The sequence below is a fragment of the Ascaphus truei genome, unplaced genomic scaffold (assembly GCF_040206685.1).
Source record: "Ascaphus truei isolate aAscTru1 unplaced genomic scaffold, aAscTru1.hap1 HAP1_SCAFFOLD_2566, whole genome shotgun sequence".
NCBI classification, from domain to species: domain Eukaryota; kingdom Metazoa; phylum Chordata; class Amphibia; order Anura; family Ascaphidae; genus Ascaphus; species Ascaphus truei.
This window is the reverse complement of record NW_027455499.1, coordinates 20,001-35,841: the sequence shown is the minus strand read 5'-3', so window position 1 is coordinate 35,841 and position 15,841 is coordinate 20,001. Positions and strand designations below refer to the sequence as shown.

Below are 15,841 nucleotides of genomic sequence, written 5' to 3'. Positions count from 1 at the left end.
ACCTCCCTCTCTCTCCCCACCGCTCTCTCTCCCCCACCTCCCCACCTCTCTCTCTCCCCTACCTCCCCACCTCTCTCTCCCCCACCTCCCCACCTCTCTCTCTCCCCCACATCCTCACCTCTCTCACTCCCCCACCTCCGAACCTCTCTCACTCCACCACCTCCCCACCTCTCTCTCTCCCCCCACCTCCCTCTCTCCCCCCACCTCCCCATCTCTCTATTCCCCACCTCCCCATCGCTCTCTCTTCCCACCTCCCCACCTCTCTCTTTCCCCACCTCCCACCTCCCCATCTCTCTATTCCCCACCTCCCACCTCCCCATCTCTCTCTTTCCCCCCTCCGTCCCTCCCCTCTCCTCATTTACAATGTAAACTAACAATCTGTCGATACCTTTTCACATCACCTTTGGGGCATCTTGTGATTAACTGCCCCCCTGAGACAGAGCAGAAGAATGAAAGGGGGGTAGGGGCCTGTTGAATAATTCAGGGGGTCTCAACCCCCCCACCCCCAAGCTGCAGTAAATAACTCCCCCCTCCACCATGTCATGCATTGAATTAATTCTGAAGATCAGTGTTTTAACCCCTTCATGTAATAATAGCAACACCCGAGCCATGTAACAGGCCGCAGAACATGCAAGGGAGGGGGGGGGGGGGAGACTCGGGAGGGAGAGGGGAGGAGGGGGGGGGGAAACCTCGGGAGAGCTATAAGGGGGTAGACTGTGGAGAGGGGGGAAATTCCGAGGGAGGGAGAGAGGAGACTTGGGGAGAGGGGCGAGAGGAGAGGGAGGGGAGATGGGGGGGAGGGAAGACGGAAGGAGAGAGAGGAGACTCAGGAGGGATAGAGGGAGGGAGAGGAGACATGGTGGGAGGGAGAAAGAGGAGACCTGAGAGGAGGTAGGGATAGAGAAGAGATGCGGGGAGAGGTAGGGAGAGAGAAGAGATGCGGGAGGAGAGAGAGAGAAGAAATGCGGGGGGAGAGAGAGAGAAGAAATGCGGGGGGAGGAAGGGAGAGAGAAGAGACCCAGGGGGGAGGGAGGGAGATAGAAGACACAGGGGGAGGGAGAGGAGACGCGGAGGGAGAGGAGGGGGGGGGGGAAAGAGATAGAAGACACGGGGGAGGGAGTGAGAGATAGGAGACCAGGGGAGAGACTCTGGGAGAGAGAGGAGACTGGAGGGAGAGGGAGGAAAAGAGAGGGGAGATGAGGGGGGAGAGGCTCAGGAGAGAGGGGGGAGACTCAGAGAGAAGGTGAGACACAGATATTCTCTCTTGGCGTCTAGTTCTGTGCAGAGCATTACTCCTCCTGCAAGTGGCAGTTTCTAATGAGGGATTCTCATGCAGACACAGACGCTCCCCCCCACCCCCCCAATCTCCTGTGATTAGTTTCTATTACCCTCTAATGCTCCAATTTCCAGGAGCTGCACGGAGGCACCCAGGGGAGACTGGTCATTTCACTGCGGAGCGCTCTGCGCACACACACGCACACTGCTCTGTGCGCACACACGCACACTGCTCTGTGCAAACACGCACACTGCTCTGCACATACATGCAAACAGTGTTCTCTGCACACTCGGTGCCCTGACCACATACACAGAGCTCTGCACGCACAGTCACACACGGGGATACACACACAAGGGGTGCTCTGCACGCACACACACACAAGGGGTTAACTCTCCTTTCTCCCTCCCCCCAGAGGCCAGAACTCTTCCTGAAACCCGCCGAGGTGCCGTCTTCCCCCCCGTGGGACCCGCAGAGCAACCCCTCCCCGCCCCCCACCCAGGGGGACAGAGGGACCCAGCGCATGGGGGAGGTGAGAGAGATATACTGAGAGATAGCTGTGCTCCCCATCCTGTATACTGAGAGATAGCTGTGCTCCCCCCTGTATACTGAGAGATAGCTGTGCTCCCCCCTGTATGCTGAGAGATAGCTGTGCCCCCCTGTATACTGAGAGATAGCTGTGCCCCCCCCTGTATACTGAGAGATAGCTGTGCTCTCCCCGTCTGTATACTGAGAGATAGCTGTGCTCCCCCCTGTATGCTGAGAGATAGCTGTGCCCCCCTGTATACTGAGAGATAGCTGTGCTCCCCCCCTGTATACTGAGAGATAGCTGTGCTCCCCCGTCTGTATACTGAAAGATAGCTGTGCCCCCCCCTGCAAACTGAAATAGCTGTGCTCCCCCCCTGTATACTGAGAGATAGCTGTGCTCCCCGCCCTGTATACTGAGATAGCTGTGCCCCCCCCCTGTATACTGAGAGATAGCTGTGCTCCCCCCTGTATACTGAGATAGCTGTGCTCCCCCCTGTATACTGAGAGATACCTGTGCCCCCCCTGCAAACTAAAATAGCTATGCTACTCCCTGTATACTGAGATAGCTGTGCTCCCCCCTGTATACTGAGAGATAGATGTGCTCCCCCCTGTATACTGAGATAGCTGTGCTCCCCCCTTCTGTATACTGAGAGATAGCTGTGCCCCCCCTGCAAACTGAAATAGCTGTGCTTCCCCCCTGTATACTGAGAGGTAGCTGTGCTCCCCGCCCTGTATACTGAGATAGCTGTGCTCCCCCCCCCTGTATACTGACAGATAGCTGTGCTCCCCCCTGTATACTGAGAGATACCTGTGCCCCCCCTGCAAACTGATATAGCTATGCTACCCCCTGTATACTGAGATAGCTGTGCTCCCCACTGTATACTGAGAGATAGCTGTGCTCCCCCCTGTATACTGAGAGATAGGAGAGATAGATGTGCTCCCCCCCCCCCTGTATACTGAGAGATATGTCCTTTCCTCTGTTACTCGACTGCTAAAACTCTGACTCAGGCCCTCATTCTCTCCCGTCTTGATTACTGTAACCTCCTGCTGTCCGGCCTTCCTGCCTCTCACCTGTCTCCCCTACAATCTATCCTAAACGCTGCTGCCAGAATCACTCTACTCTTTCCTAAATCTGTCTCAGCATCTCCCCTGCTGAAATCCCTCTCCTGGCTTCCGATCAAATCCCGCATCTCACACTCAATTCTCCTCCTCACTTTTAAAGCTTTACACTCCTCTGCCCCTCCTTACATCTCAGCCCTAATGTCCTGGAACTAGATTCCATATTCCTCTGTCTTCCCCTTTAGTTATGGGATTCATTTCTCCCTTCTTTAGTTGCCTGTCAGTTTCCCCTGTCCCAGCAGCAACACTGTATGTAAAATGCAACATTATTGCAACATGTCGTTTACACAGCCTGTGTTGGTTGCCTGCAGCTCATATTCTCCTAGCTGAGAGTGGGCTATTCCTACCCCCCTGTCCTTGCTGACTGTTAGTATAGTCCCACTTCCTATCTAGTGTGACCCTTACTCCTCATTTCCTTTTGACCCTGGACTCTGAGTGAGTAACTGCCTGCTATCACCCCAGCAAGGCCTTTTTGTTTTACACTGTCTCATCATTGATACACTGCACAGCAGACAGAGAAGCCCTCTCTCCCCACACTCCATCTACAAGTACCTATCTCCCTGTGTTTTCCCTCAATAAAACCAAGAAAGAGAAAAGGACTTGTCTGTGCTTTGGAAGAGGTGAGACACGAGTTAAGCTACCTGGAGTCATTCACACACCATTCGTGACCCTGGCTTCAGGATAGTAAAACAAAGACCTGTGTTGGGGAATCACACAGCAGCTACTACTCAAAGACTTTATGCTATACAGAATAGTCCCTGCACACAAGGCAGCAGCTTTGCAAACAGACTGTACACACAAACCTAACTGCCTTTTTCTCTGTCTGAGTCCACCCGCTGCTCAGCCCCACAGTGAGGAGCCAACGGACATCTGTAAGTACAGCTACCCCAACGCTGCACGCTGCAGGACACCGCTCGGCATCATCTGAGACAGACGCCCATCGCTGACAAGGTAAAAGACCGCACGCCACACGCACTGGCAAAGGCCTACACACACCTACAGCATGGCAGAACTCAGAGCCTCACCAGACATCACGCAGGAAAGCGATCTCTCAGACACAGAGACCGCTGCGCATCTGCAACAGGCGCAGGCAGGCGCAAGGCCCAAACGGGCAGTCACACTGACACAAAAGGCCCGCGAAAAATATGAGACTGACATTGAAGCGCACCGCGCTAAATCAGAGTTGGCCTGGGAAACCATCACACTTGGGATAGGCAATGTCGCCGGCACTGGTAACTATGTACAACAGCTCGAGCAGGCAATAACCCAATTGAAGATAGACCACTCACGCTACCAAGCACTGTCACAGGCATATTTCACCTATCTAACAAGAGCTAACACGGAAGATAGCATACGAGAGCGCGACCTTCAAAAAGCGATTGACCTAGAACGTAATGGCATCGCGCAAACCGCCATCACGGAAGCCGAGAGTAGGAGAAAAGACCTTTTGCTGGAAACTGCATCGCAGCGCTCAAGCACATCCAGACACTCATCAAGGTCAGCAAGATCAGTGCAATCTCACGCGTCTAGCGCAAGCGCGAGCGCTACCAAGGCGCGAGCCACAGCAGAGGCCGCACGTGCCAGAGCCGAATATGGTCGGAGAGAGGCAGCCGTAAGGGCAGAAAGGGCGCGCATAGAAGAGGAGGAGCAGGCCGCCTCCGCTGCCAATGCGCGTAGAAAGGCCGAATTAGACGCGGATCTAGAGGCTCTAAGCAAAGAAGAGGACGCCGCTGCCGCCATAGCCCAAGCCGAAGTCCTAGAAGCAGCTGCGAGACAGGACGGCGGGGAGCTACCGTACAGAAGACTACGTAAGGAGCCTCTTCAGTGTAAACACCAGCGCACCATCTCAACACGGAGGGAGTGACACCACAGACAACGAAAACTCGCTAGGACCACGAGGAGAAGACGCTGCTCCGTCAATGGCACACGCTGCCTGGGATAGCCACAGCCGCAACAGTGATCCACACGCCAGAGCGCACACGGATGCACCACAACAGGCTCGTAATCCAGGTACACCCACGCGGGAGAAAACAGCCCCTCACACTGGCCAGCAGCCATCACGCGTCCACGCCAAGGAAGAGGCGACCGCACAGACCGTCCCAGCAACTACCTCAGAACGGGGCAAACGCGCCGACGTCTCAGGTCTGACAGACATAGCCAAGTACATGATCCGGCGCGACTTGGTGCACGCAGGACTCATCAGCTTCGACGACCGCCCTGAGAACTACCGGACGTGGAAGTTCACGTTCAAAGACGCAATCGACAGCTTGGACTTCTCAGCAAGGGAAGAGCTCAACCTGTTAGTTAAGTTCTTGGGGAACGTATCCAGGGAGCAAGCGCAGAGACTTCGGACGGCAAACGCACATCAACCCCAAGTAGGTCTGGACCTAGTGTGGGAAAGGCTAGAAGAGACCTATGGCAGCCCTGAAGCAGTCGAGGATTCACTCTTCAAAAGAATCGAGAGCTTCCCCAAGATCACGAGTAAAGACTACTCGAAGTTACGAGATCTTGGAGACCTGCTGCAAGAACTGGAGTTCGCAAGGAAAGACCATTCCTTAATAGGTCTCAACGCCCTAGATTCAGCTCGTGGAGTGAGACCCATCCTGGAGAAGCTACCCTTCAACCTCCAAGAAAGGTGGCTTTCACAAGGTTCCAAATACAAAAGGGAGAAGCAGGTTGTCTTCCCCCCATTCTCATTCTTCGTGAGCTTCATCTGCGAAGCGGCAAAGACAAGAAACGACCCCAGCTTCGTCTTAGGGGCGCAAACCACATCCAGCGCCAGCCACCCGAGGAACGAAAGGTCAACAGCAAGGTCAACAGCAAGGTGCAAGGACTCCAGAACACCCATCTCGGTCCACAGGACGGACGTGCCCCCTACGACCCACGCGAGTCCCAGCCAGACGGCCGACAGGGACAAAAACCAAGGGACCTTAACAAAGAATGCCCTATCCACAAAAAGCCGCATCCACTTAACAAGTGCTTCGGATTCAGGATGAAACCCATAGAGGAGCGAAAGAACCTACTCAGGGAATGGGGAGCCTGTTTCAAATGTTGTGCTTCCACAACTCATTTATTCAAGGACTGCAAAGAAGCTATGAAATGCACAGAGTGCGATAGCGACAGGCACATAGCCGCTCTACACCCGGAAGCTATGAAGCCCAAAGCAAGCAAAGCCCCTAACCCTCCGACAAAGCAGGGCGGGGAGGAAGAAGTGGGAGACACCCCCCCCCCCGACGTCAGTAGCATCCAAATGCACAGAAGTATGCGGAGAAGGAGACGACGGTAGATCTTGCTCTAAAATATGTCTGGTAGCAGTGCACCCAGAGGGACAACCCCAAAGAGCCAAACGGATGTATGCAATCATCGACGACCAGAGCAACCGATCGCTGGTCAGGTCAGAATTCTTCGATATGTTCGGCATACAAGACAGTACTTCTCCTTACACTCTCAGAACGTGCGCAGGGCGAATGGAGACTACAGGGAGAAGAGTGAATGGCTACACCATATGCTCAATAGACGGCAAAGTGAGCATGCCCCTTCCCACACTCATCGAGTGCAATCACATGGCGGAAGATAGGACTGAGATCCCCACGCCAGACGTGGCGCGACACCATCCCCATCTAAAAACCATTGCCGATCATATCCCACCACTAGACGAAGATGCCCAGATCCTGCTGCTACTTGGCAGAGACATCATGAGAGCACACAAGATCCGCGAACAGCGAAATGGGGACCACAACGGCCCAAGCGCCCAAAGGCTCGATCTAGGATGGGTGGTAGTTGGAGAAGTATGCATAGACAGGATACGAGGACCCGACAACGTAGGCGCCCTACAGACGAACTTGTTGGAAAACGGTCGTATATCCCACTTCAAATCTTGTCCGAACCACTTTCAGGTCCACGAGAAGCTCGAGACCAAAAGAAACTACGGAGACGCGCCTGTGGCAAGAAAATACCCCAATGACCTAGGGAGTACAGTGTTCCAGACAACAAAGGACGACGACAAACAGGCGCCATCAATGGAAGACAAAGAATTCTTGAGGTTAATGGATAAGGAGCTCTTCAAGGACGAATTGGGCAGTTGGGTGGCCCCACTACCTTTCCGCTCGCCAAGAAGACGCCTCCCAAACAACAGAGACCATGCTATGTCTAGGCTCGCTTCGCTCCGCCGTAACCTACAAAGGAAACCGGAGACCAAGGAACACTTTGTGGCCTTCATGCAAAAAATCTTCCACAGTGGCCATGCAGAGTCGGCGCCCCCACTGAAAGAAGGCGAAGAATGCTGGTACCTCCCGTCGTTTGGCGTCTACCACCCCCAGAAACCTGGCCAAATCCGAGTGGTATTCGACTCCAGCGCTCAGCATCAGGGAGTCTCCCTAAACGATGTTCTCCTCACCGGGCCGGATCTGACGAACAGTCTTCTGGGAGTGCTGATCCGCTTCCGCAAGGAACCTATCGCCGTAACCGCAGACATTCAACAGATGTTCCACTGCTTCCTTGTGCGAGAAGACAACCGTAACTACCTAAGATTCCTGTGGTACCAAGATGACGACGTAGAAAAAGAAATCACGGAGTACCGCATGAAAGTACATGTCTTCGGGAACAGCCCATCACCTGCAGTGGCAGCCTACGGCCTCAGAAGAACGGCCCAAGACGGAGAAGCAGAGTTCGGGAAAGACGCCAGGAGCTTCGTCGAAAGAGACTTCTATGTGGACGACGGATTAAAATCAGTTCCCACCGAAGAAGAAGCCGTAGATCTACTCAAGAGGACACAAAAGATGTTAGCGAAGGCCAACCTAAGGTTGCACAAAATAGCTTCCAACAGTGCCACAGTGATGAAGGCGTTCCACGCAGATGATCAAGCACCAGATCTCAAGAATTTGGATCTGGGGACCGACACGCCTCCCATACAGCGGAGCCTGGGGATAAGCTGGAATCTTAAAACAGACACCTTTACGTTCCAGGTAGCCATCGAAGAAAAACCCTTCACACGTCGCGGAGTCCTGTCCACCGTTAACAGTCTCTACGACCCGCTAGGATTCGTGGCTCCTGTCACTATACAAGGGAAGTCCCTCCTCAGAGAAATGTCCTTCGAAAAACAGGAATGGGACACCCCACTACCTCCAGAAAAACGGAAAGAGTGGGAAACGTGGAAACACTCCCTGAAGGCCCTCGAGCAACTTCAAATCCCACGCCCCTATTCACCTATATCTCTCACCGCCGCACACAGCAAAGAGCTTTGCGTGTTCTCAGATGCCTCCACCAAAGCTATAGCAGCGGTGGCCTACCTAAAAACCACGGACGTGGATGGAAGTTGCCACATCAGGTTCATCCTTGGCAAAGCTAAGCTGGCGCCACAACCTGACCATACTATACCCAGACTCGAGCTGTGTGGTGCAGTGCTAGCAGTAGAACTGGCGGAGCTTATCGAGAATGAGATGGACAGCAAACCAGATGCCGTCAAACTCTACACAGATAGCAAGGTGGTACTGGGATACATCTACAATAAGAAAAGGAGATTCTACGTATACGTAGCTAACCGCGTAGAAAGAATCAGGAAGTCAACCCAACCAGAACAATGGCACCACGTGCCCACAGAGCAAAATCCCGCAGATCACGCCACCAGATCAGTACCCGCATCTCAACTGCAGAATACGTCGTGGCTCACAGGACCAACGTTTCTTGCGCAGCCTGCGGAAACGCTACCAACCCCAGTTGACGATTTTGAACTCGTGGATCCCGAAAAGGATACGGAGATAAGGCCCCCACAAGTATCCGTGGTACTCACCAATGTATCGCACAAAAACGCATTCGGATCACATCGATTCCAACGCTTCTCAAAGTGGACGGCCCTTCTGCGAACAGTAGCCCATCTCGGGCATATAGCCTCCTCCTTCCGCCAGACACCAGACGGTAAAACTACCGGTTGCCACGGCTGGCACATCTGCAAAGAGCTGCGCACCGTAGAGGAAATTACAAAGGCTAAGAAAACTGTTCTGAGTCATGTTCAAAGGGAAACATATGCGGAAGAGATCAATTGCATTCGCGGAAAGAAGAGTGTTAACAAAAACAGTCCACTTTGGAAGTTGAATCCCTTCATCGACAACGACGGCCTCATGAGAGTAGGAGGCCGCCTCAATAAGTCCCAACTGAGCAGGGAGGAAAGCAACCCTCTTATCATCCCTGGCCGGCATCACATCGCCACTTTGTTGGTGCGCCACTACCACGAACAAGTCATGCATCAGGGACGACACTTCACCGAAGGCGCCATTAGGGCGGCGGGCATTTGGGTCGTTGGCATGAAAAGGTGCGTGGCCAGTAATCTCCACAAATGTGTTAGGTGCCGAATGCTGCGAGGCAAAAGCCAAGACCAAAGGATGGCGGATCTACCTGTCGACAGACTTAATACAGAACCCCCCTTTACCTATGTAGGACTTGATGTATTTGGGCCCTGGATGGTCATCTCGCGTAGAACTAGGGGCGGACTAGCAAACAGCAAACGATGGGCGGTACTCTTCACCTGCATGAGTATGCGAGCGATACACATCGAGGTTATAGAATCTATGGATGCTTCAAGCTTCATAAATGCCCTCAGAAGGTTCTTTGCAGTCAGAGGACCAGTTAAACAAATACGCTCCGATTGTGGTACCAATTTCGTTGGAGCATGTAAGGAATTACAAATAGACACTAAAGATAATAGAGACAATAGTATCAAAAGATACTTGCGCGACCAAGAGTGCACGTGGACATTCAACCCTCCTCACTCCTCTCACATGGGCGGAGCATGGGAACGCATGATCGGGGTAGTCCGGCGTATCTTGGACTCTATGATGCTAAAAAGCAACCTGACTCGACTCACTCACGAAGTGTTAACCACATTCATGGCCGAAATATCAGCGATAATCAATGCTAGGCCTTTGATTCCAGTGTCAACGGATCCAGAATCGCCAAGTATTTTGACGCCAGCAATGCTGCTAACCCAGAAAGTAGGGAACATCCCCACCCCAGTCGAAGGTTTCAACTCTAAAGATATGTACAAGCGACAGTGGAGACAGGTGCAGCACTTGGCTAACACATTTTGGGATCGCTGGAGACGCGAGTATCTAGTGACACTCCAAGAACGCCATAAATGGCAAACGGTTAAACCGGACATCCAAGTAGGAGACGTGGTTTTGTTAAAAGACAAACAGGTAACAAGAAACGAGTGGCCCATGGGACTTATAATCAAAACCTTCCCAAGCGAAGATGAAAGGGTCCGCAAAGTGGAAGTTCGGGTGACCCAGAACGGGGTCGTTAAGACTTTTTTGAGACCTATCACAGAGACTATCCTCCTAATGCCAAAATCGGACTATCACAAAGAAGAACTGGCTACCAGTTCTATGGACTCTGAGAGACATTGTGGTGCATCAAGCTAACCTAGAGCTGTGCATTCACCTACCTTACCGAGATGGCAAGGACTTAAGCTGGTGGTACCGGACGGTATCCCATCGTTATGTGGACATGAGTTTTGCATGTTATGTTGTATTGCACATATGTTCCACACATACCTAAAATAGTGGTATCTCCAGATACCAGACGGGGAGTGTCCTGGAACTAGATTCCATATTCCTCTGTCTTCCCCTTTAGTTATGGGATTCATTTCTCCCTTCTTTAGTTGCCTGTCAGTTTCCCCTGTCCCAGCAGCAACGCTGTATGTAAAATGCAACATTATTGCAACATGTCGTTTACACAGCCTGTGTTGGTTGCCTGCAGCTCATATTCTCCTAGCTGAGAGTGGGCTATTCCTACCCCCCTGTCCTTGCTGACAGTTAGTATAGTCCCACTTCCTATCTAGTGTGACCCTTACTCCTCATTTCCTTTTGACCCTGGACTCTGAGTGAGTAACTGCCTGCTATCACCCCAGCAAGGCCTTTTTGTTTTACACTGCCTTACCTTGATACACTGCACAGCAGACAGAGAAGCCCTCTCTCCCCACACTCCATCTACAAGTACCTATCTCCCTGTGTTTTCGCTCAATAAAACCAAGAAAGAGAAAAGGACTTGTCTGTGCTTTGGAAGAGGTGAGACACGAGTTAAGCTACCTGGAGTCATTCACACACCATTCGTGACCCTGGCTTCAGGATACCTAATATCTCACTATACCTCCTCTGCCCCTCCTTACATCTCACCCTAATATCTCACTATACCTCCTCTGCCCCTCCTTACATCTCAGCCCTAATATCTCACTATACCTCCTCTGCCCCTCCTTACATCTCAGCCCTAATATCTCACTATACCCTCCTCTGCCCCTCCTTACATCTCAGCCCTAATATCTCACTATACCCTCCTCTGCCCCTCCTTACAGCTCACCCTAATATCTCACTATACTCTCCTCTGCCCCTCCTTACATCTCAGCCCTAATATCTCACTATATCCTCCTCTGCCCCTCCTTACATCTCAGCCCTAATATCTCACTATACCCTCCTCTGCCCCTCCTTACATCTCACCCTAATATCTCACTATACACTCCTCTGCCCCTCCTTACATCTCAGCCCTAATATCTCACTATACCCTCCTCTGCCCCTCCTTACATCTCACCCTAATATCTCACTATACTCTCCTCTGCCCCTCCTTACATCTCAGCCCTAATATCTCACTATACACGCCTCTGCCCCTCCTTACATCTCACCCTAATATCTCACTATACCCTCCTCTGCCCCTCCTTACATCTCACCCTAATATCTCACTATACTCTCCTCTGCCCCTCCTTACATCTCAGCCCTAATATCTCACTATACACGCCTCTGCCCCTCCTTACATCTCCCCCTAATATCTCACTATACCCTCCTCTGCCCCTCCGTACATCTCACCCTAATATCTCACTATACCATCCTCTGCCCCTCCTTACATCTCAGCCCTAATATCTCACTATACTCTCCTCTGCCCCTCCTTACATCTCACCCTAATATCTCACTATACCCTCCTCTGCCCCTCCTTACATCTCACCCTAATATCTCACTATACCCTCCTCTGCCCCTCCTTACATCTCACCCTAATATCTCACTATACCTCCTCTGCCCCTCCTCACATCTCACCCCAATATCTCACTATACCCTCCTCTGCCCCTCCTTACATCTCACCCCAATATCTCACTATACCCTCCTCTGCCCCTCCTTACATCTCAGCCCTAATATCTCACTATACCCTCCTCTGCCCCTCCTTACATCTCAGCCCCAATATCTCACTATACCCTCCTCTGCCCCTCCTTACGTCTCACCCTAATATCTCACTATACCCTCCTCTGCCCCTCCTTACATCTCACCCTAATATCTCACTATACCCTCCTCTGCCCCTCCTTACATCTCACCCTAATATCTCACTATACCCTCCTCTGCCCCTCCTTACGTCTCACCCTAATATCTCACTATACCCTCCTCTGCCCCTCCTTACATCTCACCCTAATATCTCACTATACCCTCCTCTGCCCCTCCTTACATCTCAGCCCTAATATCTCACTATACCCTCCTCTGCCCCTCCTTACATCTCAGCCCTAATATCTCACTATACCCTCCTCTGCCCCTCCTTACATCTCACCCTAATATCTCACTATACCTCCTCTGCCCCTCCTCACATCTCACCCCAATATCTCACTATACCCTCCTCTGCCCCTCCTTACATCTCAGCCCTAATATCTCACTATACACGCCTCTGCCCCTCCTTACATCTCAGCCCTAATATCTCACTATACCCTCCTCTGTCCCTCCTTACGCCTCACCCTAATATCTCACTATACCCTCCTCTGTCCCTCCTTACATCTCTGCCCTAATGTCTCGTTATGCACCATCCTGACTCTTGCGTTCTTCTCAAGGATGTCTTCTTTCTACCCCCTTTGTATCTAAAGCCCTCTCCCGCCTTAAACCTTTCTCACTGACTGCCCCACACCTCTGGAATGCCCTTCCCCTCAGTACCCGACTAGCACCCTCTCTACCAGTGTTCTCTGCACACACACAGTGCTCTGTGCACACGCGCACACACTCCTCTGCGCACACTGCTCTGCGCACGCACACACACACTGATCTGCACACGCACACACACACTGATCTGCGCACGCACACATTGCTCTGCACACTCAGTGCCCTGACCACATACACAGAGCTCTGCACACACTCACACACGGGGATACACACACAAGGGGTGCTCTGCACGCACACACACACGGGGATACACACACAAGGGGTGCTCTGCACGCACACACACACACGGGGATACACACACAAGGGGTGCTCTGCACGCACACACACACACGGGGATACACACACAAGGGGTGCTCTGCACGCACACACACACACGGGGATACACACACAAGGGGTGCTCTGCACGCACACACACACAAGGGATTAACTCTCCTTTCTCCCCTCCCCCCAGAGGCCAGAACTCTTCCTGAAACCCGCCGAGGTGCCGTCTTCCCCCCCGTGGGACCCGCAGAGCAACCCCTCCCCGCCCCCCACCCAGGGGGACAGAGGGACCCAGCGCAGGGGGGAGGTGAGAGAGATATACTGAGAGATAGCTGTATACTGAGAGATAGCTGTGCTCCCCCCCCTGTATACTGAGAGATAGCTGTGCTCCCCCCCCTGTATACTGAGAGATAGCTGTGCCCCCCCATGTATACTGAGAGATAGCTGTATACTGAGAGATAGCTGTGCTCCCCCCCATATACTGAGAGAGAGCTGTGCTCCCCCCCATATACTGAGAGATAGCTGTGCTCCCCCTGTATACTGAGAGATAGCTGTGCCCCCCCTGTATACTGAGAGATAGCTGTGCTCCCCCCATATACTGAGAGATAGCTGTGCCCCCCCCTGTATACTGAGAGATAGCTGTGCTCCCCCTGTATACTGAGAGATAGCTGTGCTCCCCCTGTATACTGAGAGATAGCTGTGCTCCCCCTGTATACTGAGAGATAGCTGTGCTCCCCCCTCTATACTGAGAGATGGCTGTGCTCCCCCCCTGTATACTGAGAGATAGCTGTGCTTCCCCTGTATACTGAGAGATAGCTGTGCCCCTCCCTTTATACTGAGAGATAGCTGTGCTCTCCCCTGTATACTGAGAGATAGCTGTGCTCTCCCCCTCTATACTGAGAGATAGCTGTGCTCCCCCCTGTATACTGAGAGATAGCTGTGCTCCCCCCTGTATACTGAGAGATAGCTGTGCTCCCCCCTGTATACTGAGAGATAGCTGTGCTCCCCCCCTGTATACTGAGATAGCTGTGCTCCCCCCTGTATACTGAGAGATAGCTGTGTTCCCCCCCCCCCCCCCCCTGTATACTGACAGATAGCTGTGTTCCCCCCCGCCCCCCCTGTATACTGAGAGATAGCTGTGCTCCCCGGTGCTATATGAGAGTTGGGAATGAGGGATTGTTGGATACACCGTGAGGGAGAGTTAGACGGAGGAGATGGGGAGAGTGGGGGGGGGGAAGAGAGGGGGGGGCTCTCATCCTTGGGGTGCGAGGGACTCTGTGGTCGGATTATCCCAAAGAAGAGAAGGATGAAAGGGAGCGATGAAAGGGGAGAGCGTTTGGTCTTCTTATCGCAGGCGTCCAGAGCGGAAACACTGTGCGTGTGTGTATCACACTGTGTGTCTATAACTCTGTGTGCATGTGTGTACGTGTGTGTATCACACTGTGTGTCTATAACTCTGTGTGCATGTGTGTATCTGTGTGTGCGTGTGTGTATCACACTGTGTGTCTATAACTCTGTGTGCATGTGTGTACGTGTGTGTATCACACTGTGTGTCTATAACTCTGTGTGCATGTGTGTATCTGTGTGTGCGTGTGTGTATCACACTGTGTGTCTATAACTCTGTGTGCATGTGTGTATCTATGTGTGTGTGTGTATCACACTGTGTGTCTATAACTCTGTGTGCATGTGTGTATCTGTGTGTGTGTGTGTGTGTGTGTGTGTGTATAACACTGTGTGTCTATAACTCTGTGTGTGTATATATCTGTGTGTCTATAACTCTGCGTGTGTTTGTGTATAACTCTGTGTGCGTGTGTGTGTATCACACGGTGTGCGTGCGTCTAACACTGCGTGCGTGTGTGTATCACACTGGGTGTGTATAACACAGGTGTGTATAATGTGTGTGTGCGTGCGTGCGTGTATATATTCACACAGCTTTTAAGCATGTCTGTGAGTGGTTTGACTGGCTTTGCATCTGATTCCCATGCTGTGCTTAAAAGCTGTGTGAACAGCAAGCATTTGCTTATATGGGCTCCATGTGAATGGATATTCCAGGCAAAAGGTGACACATTGTGTTCATTTGCGTGTCATTTCCCAGAATCCCTTGCTGCAGTGGGAGCACTGTATGCGAGGTGATAATGGTGAAAGGCGCAGTTGCAGACCTGCCTAAGGCTGAGGCCCCAGTACCTCCGCTGCACGCGCGCCCGCGATACCGGTGGCGCGTGCAGCCGATTCCCCGGTCTGCAGTGAGCTGCAGGAAGAGAGACCGGGGGGGGGGCAGGGGAGAGACAGGGGATGCGGCCATGACATCACCCGGCAGGTTCGCCCTCATTGGCTGAACCGCCGGGGGGGCGTAGCGTAGCGCTCGTCGCGAGTCCTGCTCTCAATTCTATTGAGAGCAGGAGCAACTCTCGCCACAGCGCTGCGGCCCCCCTCGCAGCGGGCCCGGCGCCATTGAGGGGAGGGCTCTCGTGCGTGCAGCGTCCGCCACAGCGCTGCGGCCCCCCTCGCAGCGGGCCCGGCGCCATTGAGGGGAGGGCTCTCGTCCCTGCAGCGTCCGCCACAGCGGGCGTTGCAGTAGCCAGCGGGGACTCAGCCTAAGACATGTGAATGTGCTCACAAGTGATATTCTTTATTGGCTATACGCTAACGGTGGAGGTTTTCTGTCGCCTTTTTCACCCACCATAACTTAAAGTGTGTGTGTGTGCGT

At 52.7% G+C, this 15,841-nt stretch overlaps 1 protein-coding gene across 2 annotated transcripts in view; it reads left to right on the top strand.

Moving 5' to 3' along the window:
• Positions 1 to 1,474: 1,474 nt before the first annotated feature.
• The window catches only part of LOC142481354 (uncharacterized), a 33,017-nt gene continuing 18,650 nt past the window's right edge, over positions 1,475 to 15,841 (top strand). Inside the window, exons 1-2 of one of the 2 annotated variants that reach the window (XR_012795757.1) lie at positions 1,475 to 1,805; positions 13,325 to 13,441. Coding sequence is in view for 1 of the 2 variants with exons in the window: in XM_075582821.1 (XP_075438936.1) it covers positions 6,451 to 10,335 (3,885 nt within the window). In the remaining variant the exon portion in view is untranslated. Of the gene's footprint in view, positions 1,806 to 6,446; positions 10,981 to 13,324; positions 13,442 to 15,841 lie in introns of those variants that run through there. The other variant, XM_075582821.1, reaches the window with a different exon arrangement.